This window comes from Stigmatopora nigra, chromosome 19, assembly GCF_051989575.1.
Source record: "Stigmatopora nigra isolate UIUO_SnigA chromosome 19, RoL_Snig_1.1, whole genome shotgun sequence".
Lineage (NCBI taxonomy): Eukaryota > Metazoa > Chordata > Actinopteri > Syngnathiformes > Syngnathidae > Stigmatopora > Stigmatopora nigra.
The window spans coordinates 1,449,921-1,463,076 of NC_135526.1; the positions used below are offsets into that span (position 1 = coordinate 1,449,921).

General features: G+C 43.7%; 2 protein-coding genes across 2 annotated transcripts; both read right to left on the bottom strand.

Moving 5' to 3' along the window:
- Positions 1-234: 234 nt before the first annotated feature.
- cnga2b (cyclic nucleotide gated channel subunit alpha 2b) lies at positions 235-3,825 on the bottom strand. The gene is made up of 8 exons (XM_077741091.1): positions 3,726-3,825; positions 3,072-3,169; positions 2,760-2,868; positions 2,571-2,681; positions 2,005-2,166; positions 1,837-1,944; positions 1,666-1,772; positions 235-1,601 (listed from the first exon to the last, which is right to left on the bottom strand). The coding sequence occupies exons 3-8, from the start codon at positions 2,864-2,866 to the stop codon at positions 235-237; spliced, it is 1,962 nt and encodes a 653-aa protein (XP_077597217.1). The 5' UTR covers positions 2,867-2,868; positions 3,072-3,169; positions 3,726-3,825.
- A 591-nt stretch (positions 3,826-4,416) lies between these two features.
- pls3 (plastin 3 (T isoform)) lies at positions 4,417-13,133 on the bottom strand. Its single transcript, XM_077741443.1, has 16 exons — positions 12,792-13,133; positions 8,957-9,062; positions 8,729-8,880; positions 7,802-7,931; positions 7,609-7,741; positions 7,431-7,512; positions 7,189-7,354; positions 6,965-7,107; positions 6,561-6,656; positions 6,293-6,488; positions 6,152-6,230; positions 5,951-6,068; positions 5,744-5,874; positions 5,522-5,645; positions 5,332-5,456; positions 4,417-5,101 (listed from the first exon to the last, which is right to left on the bottom strand). Exons 1-16 carry the CDS (start codon positions 12,999-13,001, stop codon positions 4,969-4,971), a joined length of 2,124 nt encoding a protein of 707 aa, XP_077597569.1. The 5' UTR covers positions 13,002-13,133; the 3' UTR covers positions 4,417-4,968.
- Between the last annotated feature and the right edge of the window lie 23 nt (positions 13,134-13,156).

A 13,156-nucleotide genomic window follows, 5' to 3' on the forward strand; every position in this document is an offset into this window, starting at 1 on the left:
GGCATTCCACCTCGGCGCTCAGCCGCGCAGCTGGAACAATGCAAAAGTCTGCAGCGGCCCAGAAGTCATTCACCACTGCACAATGGAGATTCAAAACAACAACAAAAAGTCTACACACCCCTACTCAAGATTTGAAGAAACCAAACCACTGTACTGAAAGTCTTAGTAAACTCAAGGCATCCCCTTCCAAACTCTCTCCTTGGACTTTGTCCCTGAGCCAGAGTCATTCCGCCCTCAAACGTGGACCCCACCTAACTCCGTCCCCCTACTTGGCTTCTCCAGCCTCGCGATACGTTGCTTGAGCCCCTGTTGCGTCTGCGCATACTCGCCAAGAAGCCTGGCGAAGCGAGCGCCCAGGTCATCCAAAGAGGACTCCAGCCTCTCCAGCTTCTCCTCGGCGTCCTCCCTCCGCAGGCCGCTGCTCTCACCATGGTCCGCCAGCATGCCTTCCTTGGCCAGGATCTCGCGCCCCCTCTTTTCTAAGACCTTCCTGGCCTCTGGGTACTCAGTCACAGCCTCCATCAAGTCGTCCTTGGACAGACAGAAGAGGTCCGAGTAGCCCAGACTGCGAATGTTGGCGGTACGCCGGTTGCCCATCTTGCTCCCACGGATGTTGAGGATGCTGATTTCGCCAAAGCAGCCGCCTGCCACCAGTAGGGCGTAGCGGGTCACCCCGTCGTCGGCCACCACGGCCAACTTGCCCTCTTTGACGATGTACATCTCCTTGCCTACGTCGCCCTTGCGGCAGATGTAGTCCCCTGGACTGAAGACTTGTGGCCGCAGTTTGAGCACCAGCTCCACCAGCAGGCCCGCCTCGCAGTCTTGGAAAATCTGCACTTTCTTCAAAGTCTCCAGGTGGACATTGATGGCGATCTCTGCCCTCAGCTTGTTGGGCAGGTTCTTCAGCACCTCCTGCTCGTCCACCGCCTTCTTGTTGCTCCACAGGTAGTCAAACCACTTGATGACACGGGTCTCCAGCTCCTTGCCCACTTTGCGAAAATGCATGTAGTGCTTGATGGCATCAATGCGAGCCTGGAACTCGGCCCGGGTGGCGTTCATGTTGGCGATCATGGAGCCCACGTTTCCTACAATGGTGGCGAAGATTAACACGCCCACTAGGAAGTCGAAGACCACGAAGAGGTACTCCTCGTCTCGCACCGGCGCTGGCATCTCCCCAATAGTGGTGAGGGTCAATGTAGACCAGTACAGACAGTAGATGTAAGTCCGAGTCAGCGAAGAAAACTCGGGCTTGGAGGCATTGGGGAAGACCCAGGTATCCGAGCCCAAGCCCAGGGATTTAGAGATGGCGTAGTAGATGCAAGCGTTCCAGTGGATGATGACCAGGATGTACAGCACCAAGTTGCAAATGCGGAAGATGTTGGGGTACTCGGTGCGAGTCTCCGTGCGGTCGAAGAACTCGAACATCCTCGGGAAACGCAGCAGGCGATTGAACCGAAGTTGGGGGGTGTGGATACCCGTCACGAAGTAGGCCAGGTCGGTGGGGAGGATGGACAAGATGTCTAGCTTGAACTGGCATGTTCTCACGTAGTTCTTCATGAGTTTATGCCGGTCCTTCACCAGGAGGCCTTGCTCCAGGAAGCCTAGGAAGGAAAATGGAATGGACACTGTGGAAATTTTGGCTGGAATGGATGGCTGACGCTTCACCTGTCCGGAGCCGGAGACAAGTGTCCATGATGTAAATGAGGTCGCAAAGGTAGTCCAACACCAACCAGCAGATGAAATTGCCCACCTGCAGTCTATCGAAACAAGCCCTGAAAACAAAACAAAAAACGAACTTCAGTACAAGACCACCAATCAATTCTCTTCTGTCATCACCTGGCTACGACGAGGAACCAATTGTAGAGCACCGCCACGGCAATGACGAACAGCCAGCGGTAATAGGCGTCGTCCGATGGGGACACCACAAAGACCTCCCATTGTTTCCTGAAGACGGATCAGGAATGAGCGCAATGGAAGCAAAGTGGGCTCGGTCTGTTTACGTACCCGAGGATCCTCTTGGTGTCTGTTTGCGGGTCACCGGCGCGGCTGGGGGCGTTCCTCAACTCGGGTCCCCGGAAGCGTTCCAAGAAGGAGTCCGGTCTGGCCTGCTCCTGGGTCAGACTTCTGTGAGCCCATTCCCGCAATCGCACCACCAATCTCACCAAACTGATGTCAGCGACAGATTATTTTAGAGAAGGCCTCCAACTGGATATCAAGCAAGTTATTTGCACTTATGATTTTTTTAAAGAAATGTTATGCTTTGTATGAACAGTATATGATTCAGATGGAATAAAAATGGCTTTAGAGAACTGTAGAAACTAGAGAATTATTCTGGAATAAATGAAATGCAAAATTAAGAATTTATACTTACTGGTTACATTAGATGGTCAGACAGTATTTTTAAATATTAAGTTTATTAAGAAGTAGAAGACCAATATTCTCTGGTTATATGCAGTTCTCAAAGGCCAAAATTTGAACCTTTGATCCTTTTTATTGAGGAAAAAAGGGAATAAAAAGTGAATGTATTTTCTAATGGAAAACACTAAGTGGGCCTTGAGTGGGTCTTTCACCCGGAGATAGCGCCGTTCCTTCGGTAGGAGTTCCTGGAGTTTCCACCATGGGGATCGAGAGCGGCGACCCTCTGGAGCTCTGACGAAGTGTCATCGCAGATGGACGCCACCCTGGAAGCTCAAATTGGAAAGCGTTCACTTCTCCTTTACTCCAAGAAACCAGATATCCCCCCACCACCCCCTCCACACCTGCTCAGAATACTCTCAGCTCTCTCAATTTCCTCCTCCAAGCTGGTCTTGACTGACAGGTTGTGGGACGAGCGCTCTCTCTCGGGGGTGTGGCCTGTCATCTTCATCCCTGCGGAGGTTCAAACGCACACTCGGGAGAACGCCAACGGTAGAACGGCTCTTTTGTGGGGTGACGTGGAGGTCTTTAGACGACTGTTGCCAACGTGTGACTAATTGGATGATGCTTAATGACAACACACACGGCTTTGAGCTCAAATCAGCGGCTCCCCCGCGAGCGCCCCGGCGTCACTTTGGTAACCCGGCACTAGTCACCTGTGCTTTGCTTAATGACTCGGAGACGTGGACTCCACAAGAGCGTGTCTGTCACAAAGGAAGCCTTTTTCCCCTTCAGATAAAACTAGGCGAGCGCGCTGAAACATATCATTGATAAAGTCAGTCAAAGGTAGCCAAAATAACTCAAAAACATTAAATAATAACCTACTATACTGGAAATTAGATGAATTCATGCATTGTTTATCTCCCATTAAATAGATCCATTAAATGTAATGCTTTTATTGTCATTATACATCATTTTATAATGCATAATGAGATTTAAAGCTTCACTACAAAGTGCACAAATAGCAACAAACAACAAAACAATCAATAAATAACATTTAATAATAAATGCATCTACCTAACAAAAATGATTGATTTAAAAATGCATTTAAATGAATGGATGGAGACTAAATATGGACACAATTTCATTGATAAAAAATGTCATGCAAAAATTTTGAATGTTGATGCATAATTGTATATTGCAAATTGTATATTCATCACAAATGGATGTAAGAATTATTTCCCACCAAAATATATTTTTTAATCATAATATTCAATTGCTCATTAGACCTAATTTCCCCCCAGTTGAATCCATTGATTAGGAAATCTGAGCTGCTTTAAAAAAAATGTAAATGTGAAAGTTGTTCCTACCTTCAATGACTTTGTTGGTCCAATAACATCCCCATGGTGACCTCACACGTTATCCAATAACTGCAATCATGTAACCTCACCACTTCACAGGAAGGATGGCAGCGGCAGGGTGGGGAAAAGCTCCACACTAAATGACACAAAGAGAGAGAGAAAGAAAGAGCATTGTTACCTCATTGGCTGCCATTACAAACAGATTGGACGTCAATGGCATGCAAAAATATGCCCACAAATCACTGTTCTCTATTTAAATGTTAATACAGTGGCATAAAGGCGAAGTATAACCACAAAAAAAGGAAGTCAGTTTATCATAAATGTCACCACTTTGCTTTAATACCCCCTTTTTGTAAGATCATAGAGCGGAATTGACAACTATCAAAAGTTTATACAACAATTTGGAATTCATTTTTTTAGCCTAAATATTGTAGTATAAAAGTTACATTTAAAAACAATCAAAATTGTACATTTTGAGTCAAATCACATGATTTAAATTATTAGATTAGCCAAATAAATAGCACTCAAAATATATTTTTTAGCCCTTTCAAGCACATTTTTTTCTTTCTAAACCCACCAATGCCATAAAATAAGTTAAATAATACAAAATATTGTATACTATTGTATTTATGGATACATTTATAATAAAACAAAAATTCCTAATACCATAATATACACATAAAAAAAGAGTAGAGTCAAGTTTTCAGTATTCCAAGTCATATTTATTGCTCCGCACAAAGCACTTTGGATTAAACACAAAAACTCGGCCGTACGATTTGGCCGTTGTCGCGGTTTGCGTTTTCTATTTTTGGCCAACGCTCAAAAACCAAATCAATTCCGAGAAGACACGACAATAATAACAGAAGGCCAGCTCTGCACAGCAAAATGAGCGCACTCACATCACATCACGTATTGGCCCCCAAAAAGGTAGAAAAACAAAAACAGCATATCCTTCTTTTAAATTTATTACGTGTGGACGTCTCTATAGTGCGCGTGGACCCCCCAAAGCGGCGTCCTAAACTTCCCCGCTATTTCAGCAGGAGTAAATACGAGTAAACATTTGAAAAGCGAGATAAGTACTGGCGTGCGTCGATAACTTGACCTTTTTAAATAACAGGGCGGAGTCATTCTTCATTAAGTCTTTCAAAGAGGCAGTGATACTTGCAATTTGGTGGATTTTTTAATCTTCTTACAAAACAAAAAAGTATAGGAACCAAAAAAAAGGGACTTCAATTGTGGACGTCATCATTTTTTAGACTCGTTTCATTCCTCGACCCATCAGGCAGGCAAAGACAGTCATCACCATTTTGGGTTTCACCTCCACCAGGTCTTCGGGGAGGGCGTAGACTCGAGCTCCAATTTTTCTTGCCATGGAAATAGCATATCTGGGGGAAAAAACAAACCAAATTAAACGTGAACATTTGGTAATTTTGGGCAAATTTGGAATTATATCTTTTCTTTAGATTACCAGATTGAAAAAAAAATGAAGTGTATTTTTCAGACCAAGTTTTTTTTGTTGTAATTGACCACAAAGACTGTAAATATTGTCTTTACTGTGAATTTTTTTTAATACAAGTCGCTAATGAACATTTTTTAACGAAGTTTTTGTGCTTACTTGGCATTCTCCAGCTTGTCAGCTTCAGAAAGAGTTCCAGTTTTAACCAGCTCAAAGTTGACGCTGCCGGGCTGAATTGCGTCGATCAGTTGTAGCACTGCTAAACTGCTGCTAATCTCCCGGTCCTGAAAAAACACAATTTTCTCCTTATCCTATCTAAAACTCCACAAAAAAAAACACAAAATGTTACCTTAAAACTTGAAATCTTGGTTCCCTTTCCAGCTTCTGCTAATGTTTTGTTGACCCATCTGACAATGATGTCATCGTTGACCTTCTCACCTTCACCCAAATTCTCCAGGACATTGAGCGTGTACCTGAAATGTCAATGACTTTAATACCATTGTATTTTTCAGACTACAAGTAAAAAATAGAGTACTTGTTTGGCTAAAAAAGCAGATCTAGTGGGCCTCACCTCCTCATAATCTGCCAAACCAGCGCCAAGGTGAGCGTAGAATTGCCGTCATTCAAATCCTGTCCGCCAATGCCGACCAGAGAAAATTTGGTGGTTTTGCCGAGCTCCACGGCGTAATTGCAGTTCTCCAACTGCACCAAAAAAACACAAATTAAAGTCTTGACGTGATGGATGATATTCCCAAATCTACAAGGAATCAAAATGGACCTTCTTCATGTTGGTACCCAGTTTGGGATAAGGTGGTCTGTTAACTTTGCTATCCCAATCCACATGTACTTTTATCTTCTCATAGAGCTGTAGGATAACAATTGCATCTTGCAGGTCTCTGGAAAATATTAGTCAGTCAAACTTTATTAAAAAATAATAATAATAACAACTATCCCATGTAGATAGGACGCAGGCACTTACAGGTAAAGATGATTGACAGTTGGGTTGACCCCCAGTGAGTTCATCCAGTTCCGGAAGGTTCGCTCCTCCCTGGTTTCACCTGAACGGCAAAAAAATGGACTCAGATGGTTGCCATGACGTTCCGCATTGCCCAAAACTTACCTTCCAAGAGATGCCAGTCCAGATCCTGGTTCTCAGGTTTCTTCAGAGCCGGGTATTTGTTAAACAAGTTGGCCACAAAGGCCATGTTGAGTTTAGGGTGGCCACACACCACATCGTTTGGGGTGACGAACTGTCGGCATCCCAGCCGGTCGGCCTGCTGTAGCATGGCTTCCGCTCTCTTCAAGTCGTCCCTCTCCTGAAATGGCGGTCGTCAATGGTCTGGATCGGAGAAGCTTGGGACGATTTGGAGATCCGGTTGGCTACTTACGCTGAAGCCTGACATGTTGATGTCGATGGCTGGCTTGCCTTCTTCGGTGCCCTTGGGGGCGATCTGGTTCAGGAGGTGGAAGTAGGCCCTGGAGTCCTGGGGAATCAAACGGGAAGGTCGGCATTGGCTACATACGTCGTCCACCAATAGGTAAGTGTATCGCCAATTGCTGCTGTTTTATAAATCTCTTGACATTTAACTTAAATGTTGCCTGAGGGGTAAATTGCATTTTGGGGGGCAGTTTTTGAAGATTTCAGATAACAAGAAAAAACATTGTACACTAAAGGGCATGCTAAAATAGGGACTGATGATGTCACATATTATTATTATCCAGATTATATGTCTGGCCAAACATTGGGCCAACACCCTGACTTTTGTGCGAGTGACCTTTGCTCTTGCCTTACCTTAATGTCAGAGCTGAAGTTGTTGATCTTTTGCCATCCGGCGTTCTCCAGATGAAAGTTAGCCCAGCGGAGCAGCAGTTCTTCGGGGGATAACTTCATTAAGTCTTCCAGGGTCTCGCCCTCTCTCAGCAAGGCGGCCAAAGCTGTGCAAGTTAAGAACAATCGGGTAAGAGGGAGGGATTATATACTAAAGGAATGGTGGTGGACATTTTGACCATTTTTACCTTCATTTCTGCTCAGCTCAATGTCAGCAAACAACCCGATCTTGATGATCTGCCAAAGTAGGCCAAGCACCAAGTGAGGTTTCCCGGCCTTCAAGTCCAAAGCGCCGATGTTGACCACGTGGCAGCCAATGGCCGAAGCCGAGTTCAACGCCAAGTTGAGATTCTCCTGCAAGAACCCAACACAGGTATCACACACACTTCCTTCCTTTTCCTGGCACTGTCCATTCCACAAAATCACTCACCTGTGCCGTAAAGGGCGTCAGCTTCTTCTTGTTAATGGTCCTCTCGTCAATGGTGTCTGGCACGGATTGGTTGATCATTTTGCTGGTGATTGTCAAAAACGCTCAGTTTAGGAACCACACCCAATACGTTTGACGTCTCCCATTAGTCAAACTAAAGTTAAGGAGAAGAAAGTCTCACCAGAGCAGGATGCCATCCGCTACCGACGTAAAGAGTGAGTCGGTGCTGGGATCCATGGGCAAAATGTGCTGGCAGTCGGGGTCTCTTTCCAGGGCACTGTTGATCCATTTTGCAAAAGCAAATCTTTCCTCCTCTGTCAAAGTACACAGACGTCAATAGGGTGGACTTCTAGGCCATTGCTCTTCTTACTTACCTGAGAAAGAATGTTGCGTTCCTTCACTGGACAGCTCCGACGTTCCTCCAATGGCCAGGATGCCTTCTTTTCTGTTGATGACTTTACGGAAGGTTTTCGCTACTTCAGAACCCTTCAGCTCGTTCACAATCTGACACACCAGATCAAAATCGACAATTAAATTACGTTTGGACACGTTCATAAGAATCAAAAACCTGTTTTTATAGTCGATCCAAGAAGAAAAATGAAATGTTTGTGGAACCTACTTACTCAGCCCACAAGTAAATGCTGCTCGACCACAAAAATGGTCTTCAACGGCTTTACGTCATTTTGCAAAACCACGCTTGTTGCAAATGGTAGCAAATTCCACTTATTAACATGTATTTTCCTGCTTGTCTTTATCGAGTCAGAGCCACCAAGGTCAGCTTTTAGACGGTGGCGGAGGAGCTGGAATGTCTCTCCGTTGGCAAGCTACCAACCTTTCAGAACAATACGCATGTGTTCCCAGAAAGAACGAAAACGTCTACCTTGCAGCGACACTACATCTATTTATTTGTGTGGAATGACTTCATGACACATCTGGGGAAATCATGTCAGCACAAAATGACATTTGCCTCATCAAGCGGAAGCTAAATGGCTATAAAAAGACACACTAGACCAACAGTGACCAAGTTTTCCACAAAGCCACTGGGTCAATATAACTCAAGTCACATGACCCGATTTATGCGGCTGCCTGGATTCATTTCAAGTGAATCACACAAAAACAGCTTGTGAGTCGCATCCCACAATGCTGATTTGATGCTTAACATTTTGCCGCAGTTTTGCCACACCAGTGAAATTAAATACCGAGAAAAAGAAAAAAAAAACCAAAATACCAAACGGTTGACATCACATCCCCTGTTTTGAGGCTTTTTATATTTACAGTGGCACTTCACTTTTTGGACTCACCGCAAGGTACTCGTTAAAACTGATCTTGTTGTCGCTGTCGCGGTCCAGCTTGTTGATGATTTCTCGAACCTTGTAGCCCGGTAGCGGATGACCCGTCTCTTTGAGGAGCTCATTGAGTTCGGCGTAACAGATGTAGCCATCGTTGTCCAGGTCTGAAAAAGGAGAAGAAGAGCCATTTGGTACTTGTAGAATAACAACAATGCAAAGTATACGCAGTGTAAAACTTACCAATCTTGCCAAAAGTCTCCCGTATTTCCTCCAATTCCTCTTTTGATATCTTTCCAGACATGTTTTTGTGATTGACCTGAGGCTGGTCAGTCAGCAAAATGTATGGCTGCATAAAAAAACAAAAGATGTCATCAGTCAAGACCAGAAAACATCACCAAGTAAGTTTTTAAAGCTATTCAGATCAGATCAACTTTACATTGCGACTTTTTCCTTAAAAACCTTTTTATACAAGAAAATGTAAGAATATTTTAAGGCTTTTTATGGCAGTCAGACTTAGTAGAATATCCCCATAACACGACACAGGTCAGGTTGACTTTTGATAGGTCTTATTTTGCTTGCAATAACATTGTGTTCTCACACTCTCCTGTGAGACAGTCCCCAACTTCCAGAATCCCAGAGAAATAGGATTTTTTTTTTTTTTTTTTTTGCTGCTTCCTGAGTAAAAAAGCCAAGGAATGCACTGAGGCCTTGTGCAGATCAGGCCAGGAGGGCGTGCTGCCTCTCCAAGGCCAAACCGGTGTGGTGGCATTCCTGGCCAACACAAAACAAAGATGGAAGCTGGAACTAGAGTGACGATCTCATTTTCCAGACAGACAGACAGAAATGGGTTCCCCTTTCCCTATTTGGAATCCACACTGCTGAGTTTCAGGAGCTCTGAGTCACAAATACCAGACAAAAACATTTCTGCTTCTCTCAAGGCTGCCAATTTTGGCTAATGATATTTAAATCATCCAAGAAAAAAAATGCTTAAAAGAACATTTGGCATTTGGATTGTTTGCTTAACAGGGTGTCAGGTTCCCTTAAGCAAACAATGGACTCAATAACTAAACTTCCTCTTCCACAAGTCAAAACCAGGAACGGTGCGACCCAGAGATTAGCTCAACAATCATCCAGATAAATCTGCTTCCATTAAAAAAAGGAAAGAAAGAAGAAAAAAAACAGTCTACTTTACTCAAGACGCCGGTGAAATTGGACCCCTTTGAAAAACAATGTTTTCCTTTAGAAAAAAAAAAAAAAAAAAGCTGGGCAAGAACAAACCGGCAAGGATCAAGAAAAGAACCAAGCCTGTTGCTATATTTAGACTCTCCAGAAGGATGTGAAACCCTTTTTTTTGCAGCCACAATAAAGGCCAGGCACACATTACCTCATTGGCCAGCCCTTGTCGCACACCCTCGACAGAGGCCGAGTGGAAACAGAGAAGAGGGGTTAAGCACACAAGAGCGGGGGCCACAGATGGCGGCGGACAAATGCGAGACACAGCGTTGTTGGTGCTGCCACCCCAGAAGAATGGAGTGCTTGTAACGGACTGCCTTAGCAAAAGCAATGGCCTCATGTAAGAGTCAAACTCCCAAGACAGTTGTTTTCTGGGCAGCTGTTTGGTAGCCAATGTTGTTGCCCGAGAAATACTCCAAGTCCTCATTTTTAAGTTAAAGTCAAGTAAATATTTTTAATTTTGTGGGAAAAAAATGGAGGTATACTAAGGCAGGTGTGGCAAATAAGTTAGACAAAAAGAGCCAAAATTGAGATTCAAAACTGAGAGTCATAGAGCCACACCTTACCATCTAATCTAAAAAAACATACATATAATCTATTGTTTTTAATGGATTTGAATGTATTTTAAAATAGAAAACTTCAAAGAGCCAAAGAGCCAGTGTATACAAAACATGATCAGAAGCAAAGAGCCACATTCATGTTGGCAGAGAGCCACATTTGGCTCGAGAGCCACGCTTTGGCCACTCCTATCTTAGGGTTTCACAAAGAAGATTTTTTTTAATGTTGTTTAACCCAAAACAATTAATAATTTTGGCTTCCAATTCCCACCCCTATTTTCTAACATGAGATAGAACCCCTTTGTCTAAATGTACTAGTCACCCAAGTTGCTGGATACCATGCAAGACCACAACAAGAGAACCAGGACTGACTAAAGCGCAGAAAAGAGATTTCTCTGGCTCAGGTTTCTAACTGGATATCCCCCCCCCCCCCCCCCCCCCCCCCCGGAAGGCACTTTGCATCTAGGCGTGTTTACAAAAACTCTAGGTGGATCCATCAAGCCATTTCGAGAATCATTCCCGGATGATTTCATTAAGACGAGAGAGCGGGGAAGCAACTGGCACACCCGGCCGGTTCTGCACTTCTTCTTCATTCACGAGGTTAACCAGGAAGTGCAAAACACAAATAGACTGGCACCCTTCCCATGTGGTTAACTTTCTACACACACACACACAGCCAACCGCCTGCAAGATTCCTTTTAATGGACCGTGAGGAAGTGCGGCCCAGATAAAACTTCCGCATGAAAATATTGCAAGGGAGACGGAGATCTGACATCATCTCAAGCAGGGCGGGGCACAATCAATCAACATATTCAAATGAAAAGACTGGAACAACTGGCCCACCCGTCCGTCCGTCGCTACTCCAAATTCAATGAAAGGACTCAACGCCCGTTCCCGTCACTCAGGAATGCGACGGAACGGGTCGGCAAGACCGCATGCAGAACGACACACCTACAAGATGACTCCAAATGATATATTTCAACAAATTAGGATATGTAAGGGGAAGGCAGAAATGAGCGAGTAGATAAGGAGCAATGGAAAGAAGCAAAGATGATTTATTCTAAGACAATTTAGGACTTAAAAAAGTGAAAAGAGAAGAAGCAAGCAGCTGCCTTGTGTTTTGCTGCATGTGACACCACCTGTTTTGACTGGTGACAACACACAAAGTGGGACAACCTGTTCTCACACATAGACAACTATGGAAGTGTGAGGGATGGAACACACAAATTACACATAGCCCAGTTTGTCTTTAAAAGGCAAACATCCCATCTGTATTTAAAAAGCTGACATGAGATGCCACATCACGTGACTTTAAAAAATGGGGAAATATTTTTGATGCAAAATAGTTATAGCACATTTATTTTCACAAAGTGAGAGAGCAAGAAACAGGTTTTTCCTTTTTTTGACTTTATGACTAATGTGTTGGAGTCCTAAAGCAACACCTGGTAAATCAATTTGCATAGAGCTGCTGGTTTAAATCTTTTCGAATATAATAATAGTTGACATTTACATGAAGTCATTGGCTGATCCATTTGAATCAGTTTAAATGAAGATGGATGTCTATTGTAGTCAATGGTTGCAAATTATTAATTTGTGAATTAGTATTGTGATGGTAGTGCAAGGGATTAGACAAGATATTTTGCTCAAATCATAATTAAAATTAGTTTTTTCTTTTAATTGCTTTAGAAGGAATGTGATTGTTTGAAATGTCTGCATAATTTATTATTTGTAGTAAATTGACCTCTACGTCACAAATTTGGACAAAATAGACTGGAAGAACTGATTGAATGAAATGTGATATTTAGGAGAATCATTTAGTGGAATCAGGACAACCACAAAGAACAATGTAAGAAAAAGACAAACGGGACATGTCTATCATCACAGGATCTCCAGTTTGATTGCACAAATAGTTGCGCGTTTTAATGATTTAAATGTGGCGCAGCGCCCCCGATTGCGCATGGGTGTGAACTTATAACAATAACTGGAGTAAAGTGTGCGTTTCATAAGCGATTACAAACGGACGTCCATTTTTGTACAGCCCCTGAAAAGTTTTTTATATGGAGATCATGAAGATCACTTTTAAAGCTTTAGATTAGAAGAAGCGGGGATAAAAACTACAGCTAAAGCTAGGCTACTAGCAGACAAGAGACGTTCAAGTTTGTCGGACAGCAAAGTATCCTCGGATTGATGACGGAAGATAGGACTTTTGAAAAGAAAGGTTAGGCTACAATTGACAAGAGATCCCGGTCCAGAAAAAAAAGTGCAGACAGGAAATCGGTACTCACACTCTGTGCGCCTGAAGTTCCGGACGGCGTCCAGTTCGCAGTGCTCTCTCCTCCAAGTCGAGTGAGAAGTAGGCTGAAGTTGGAATTCTTGTCCCGCCCAACAGCGGAGTCACCGCCTGCCGCCCGATCACCGCCGGTGACAGGAGGATGCTGAGGCGGCTTTAGGTTTTGGACCGAATCGCCATTCTTTGTTGCGGTAAAAGCCGACATAGTAGTCGTAAAAAAATCCCGACTAATCTCTGGAATCAAGTGATGCGTTGATGCTGGTTGAAATGATCCTAGATTCTGCTCAGTGGAGATCTCAAAGTCAAATGTTCTCCTCAGACCTTAATGGGAAGTTTTTAGCCCCAAAAGTTTCTTTGAAG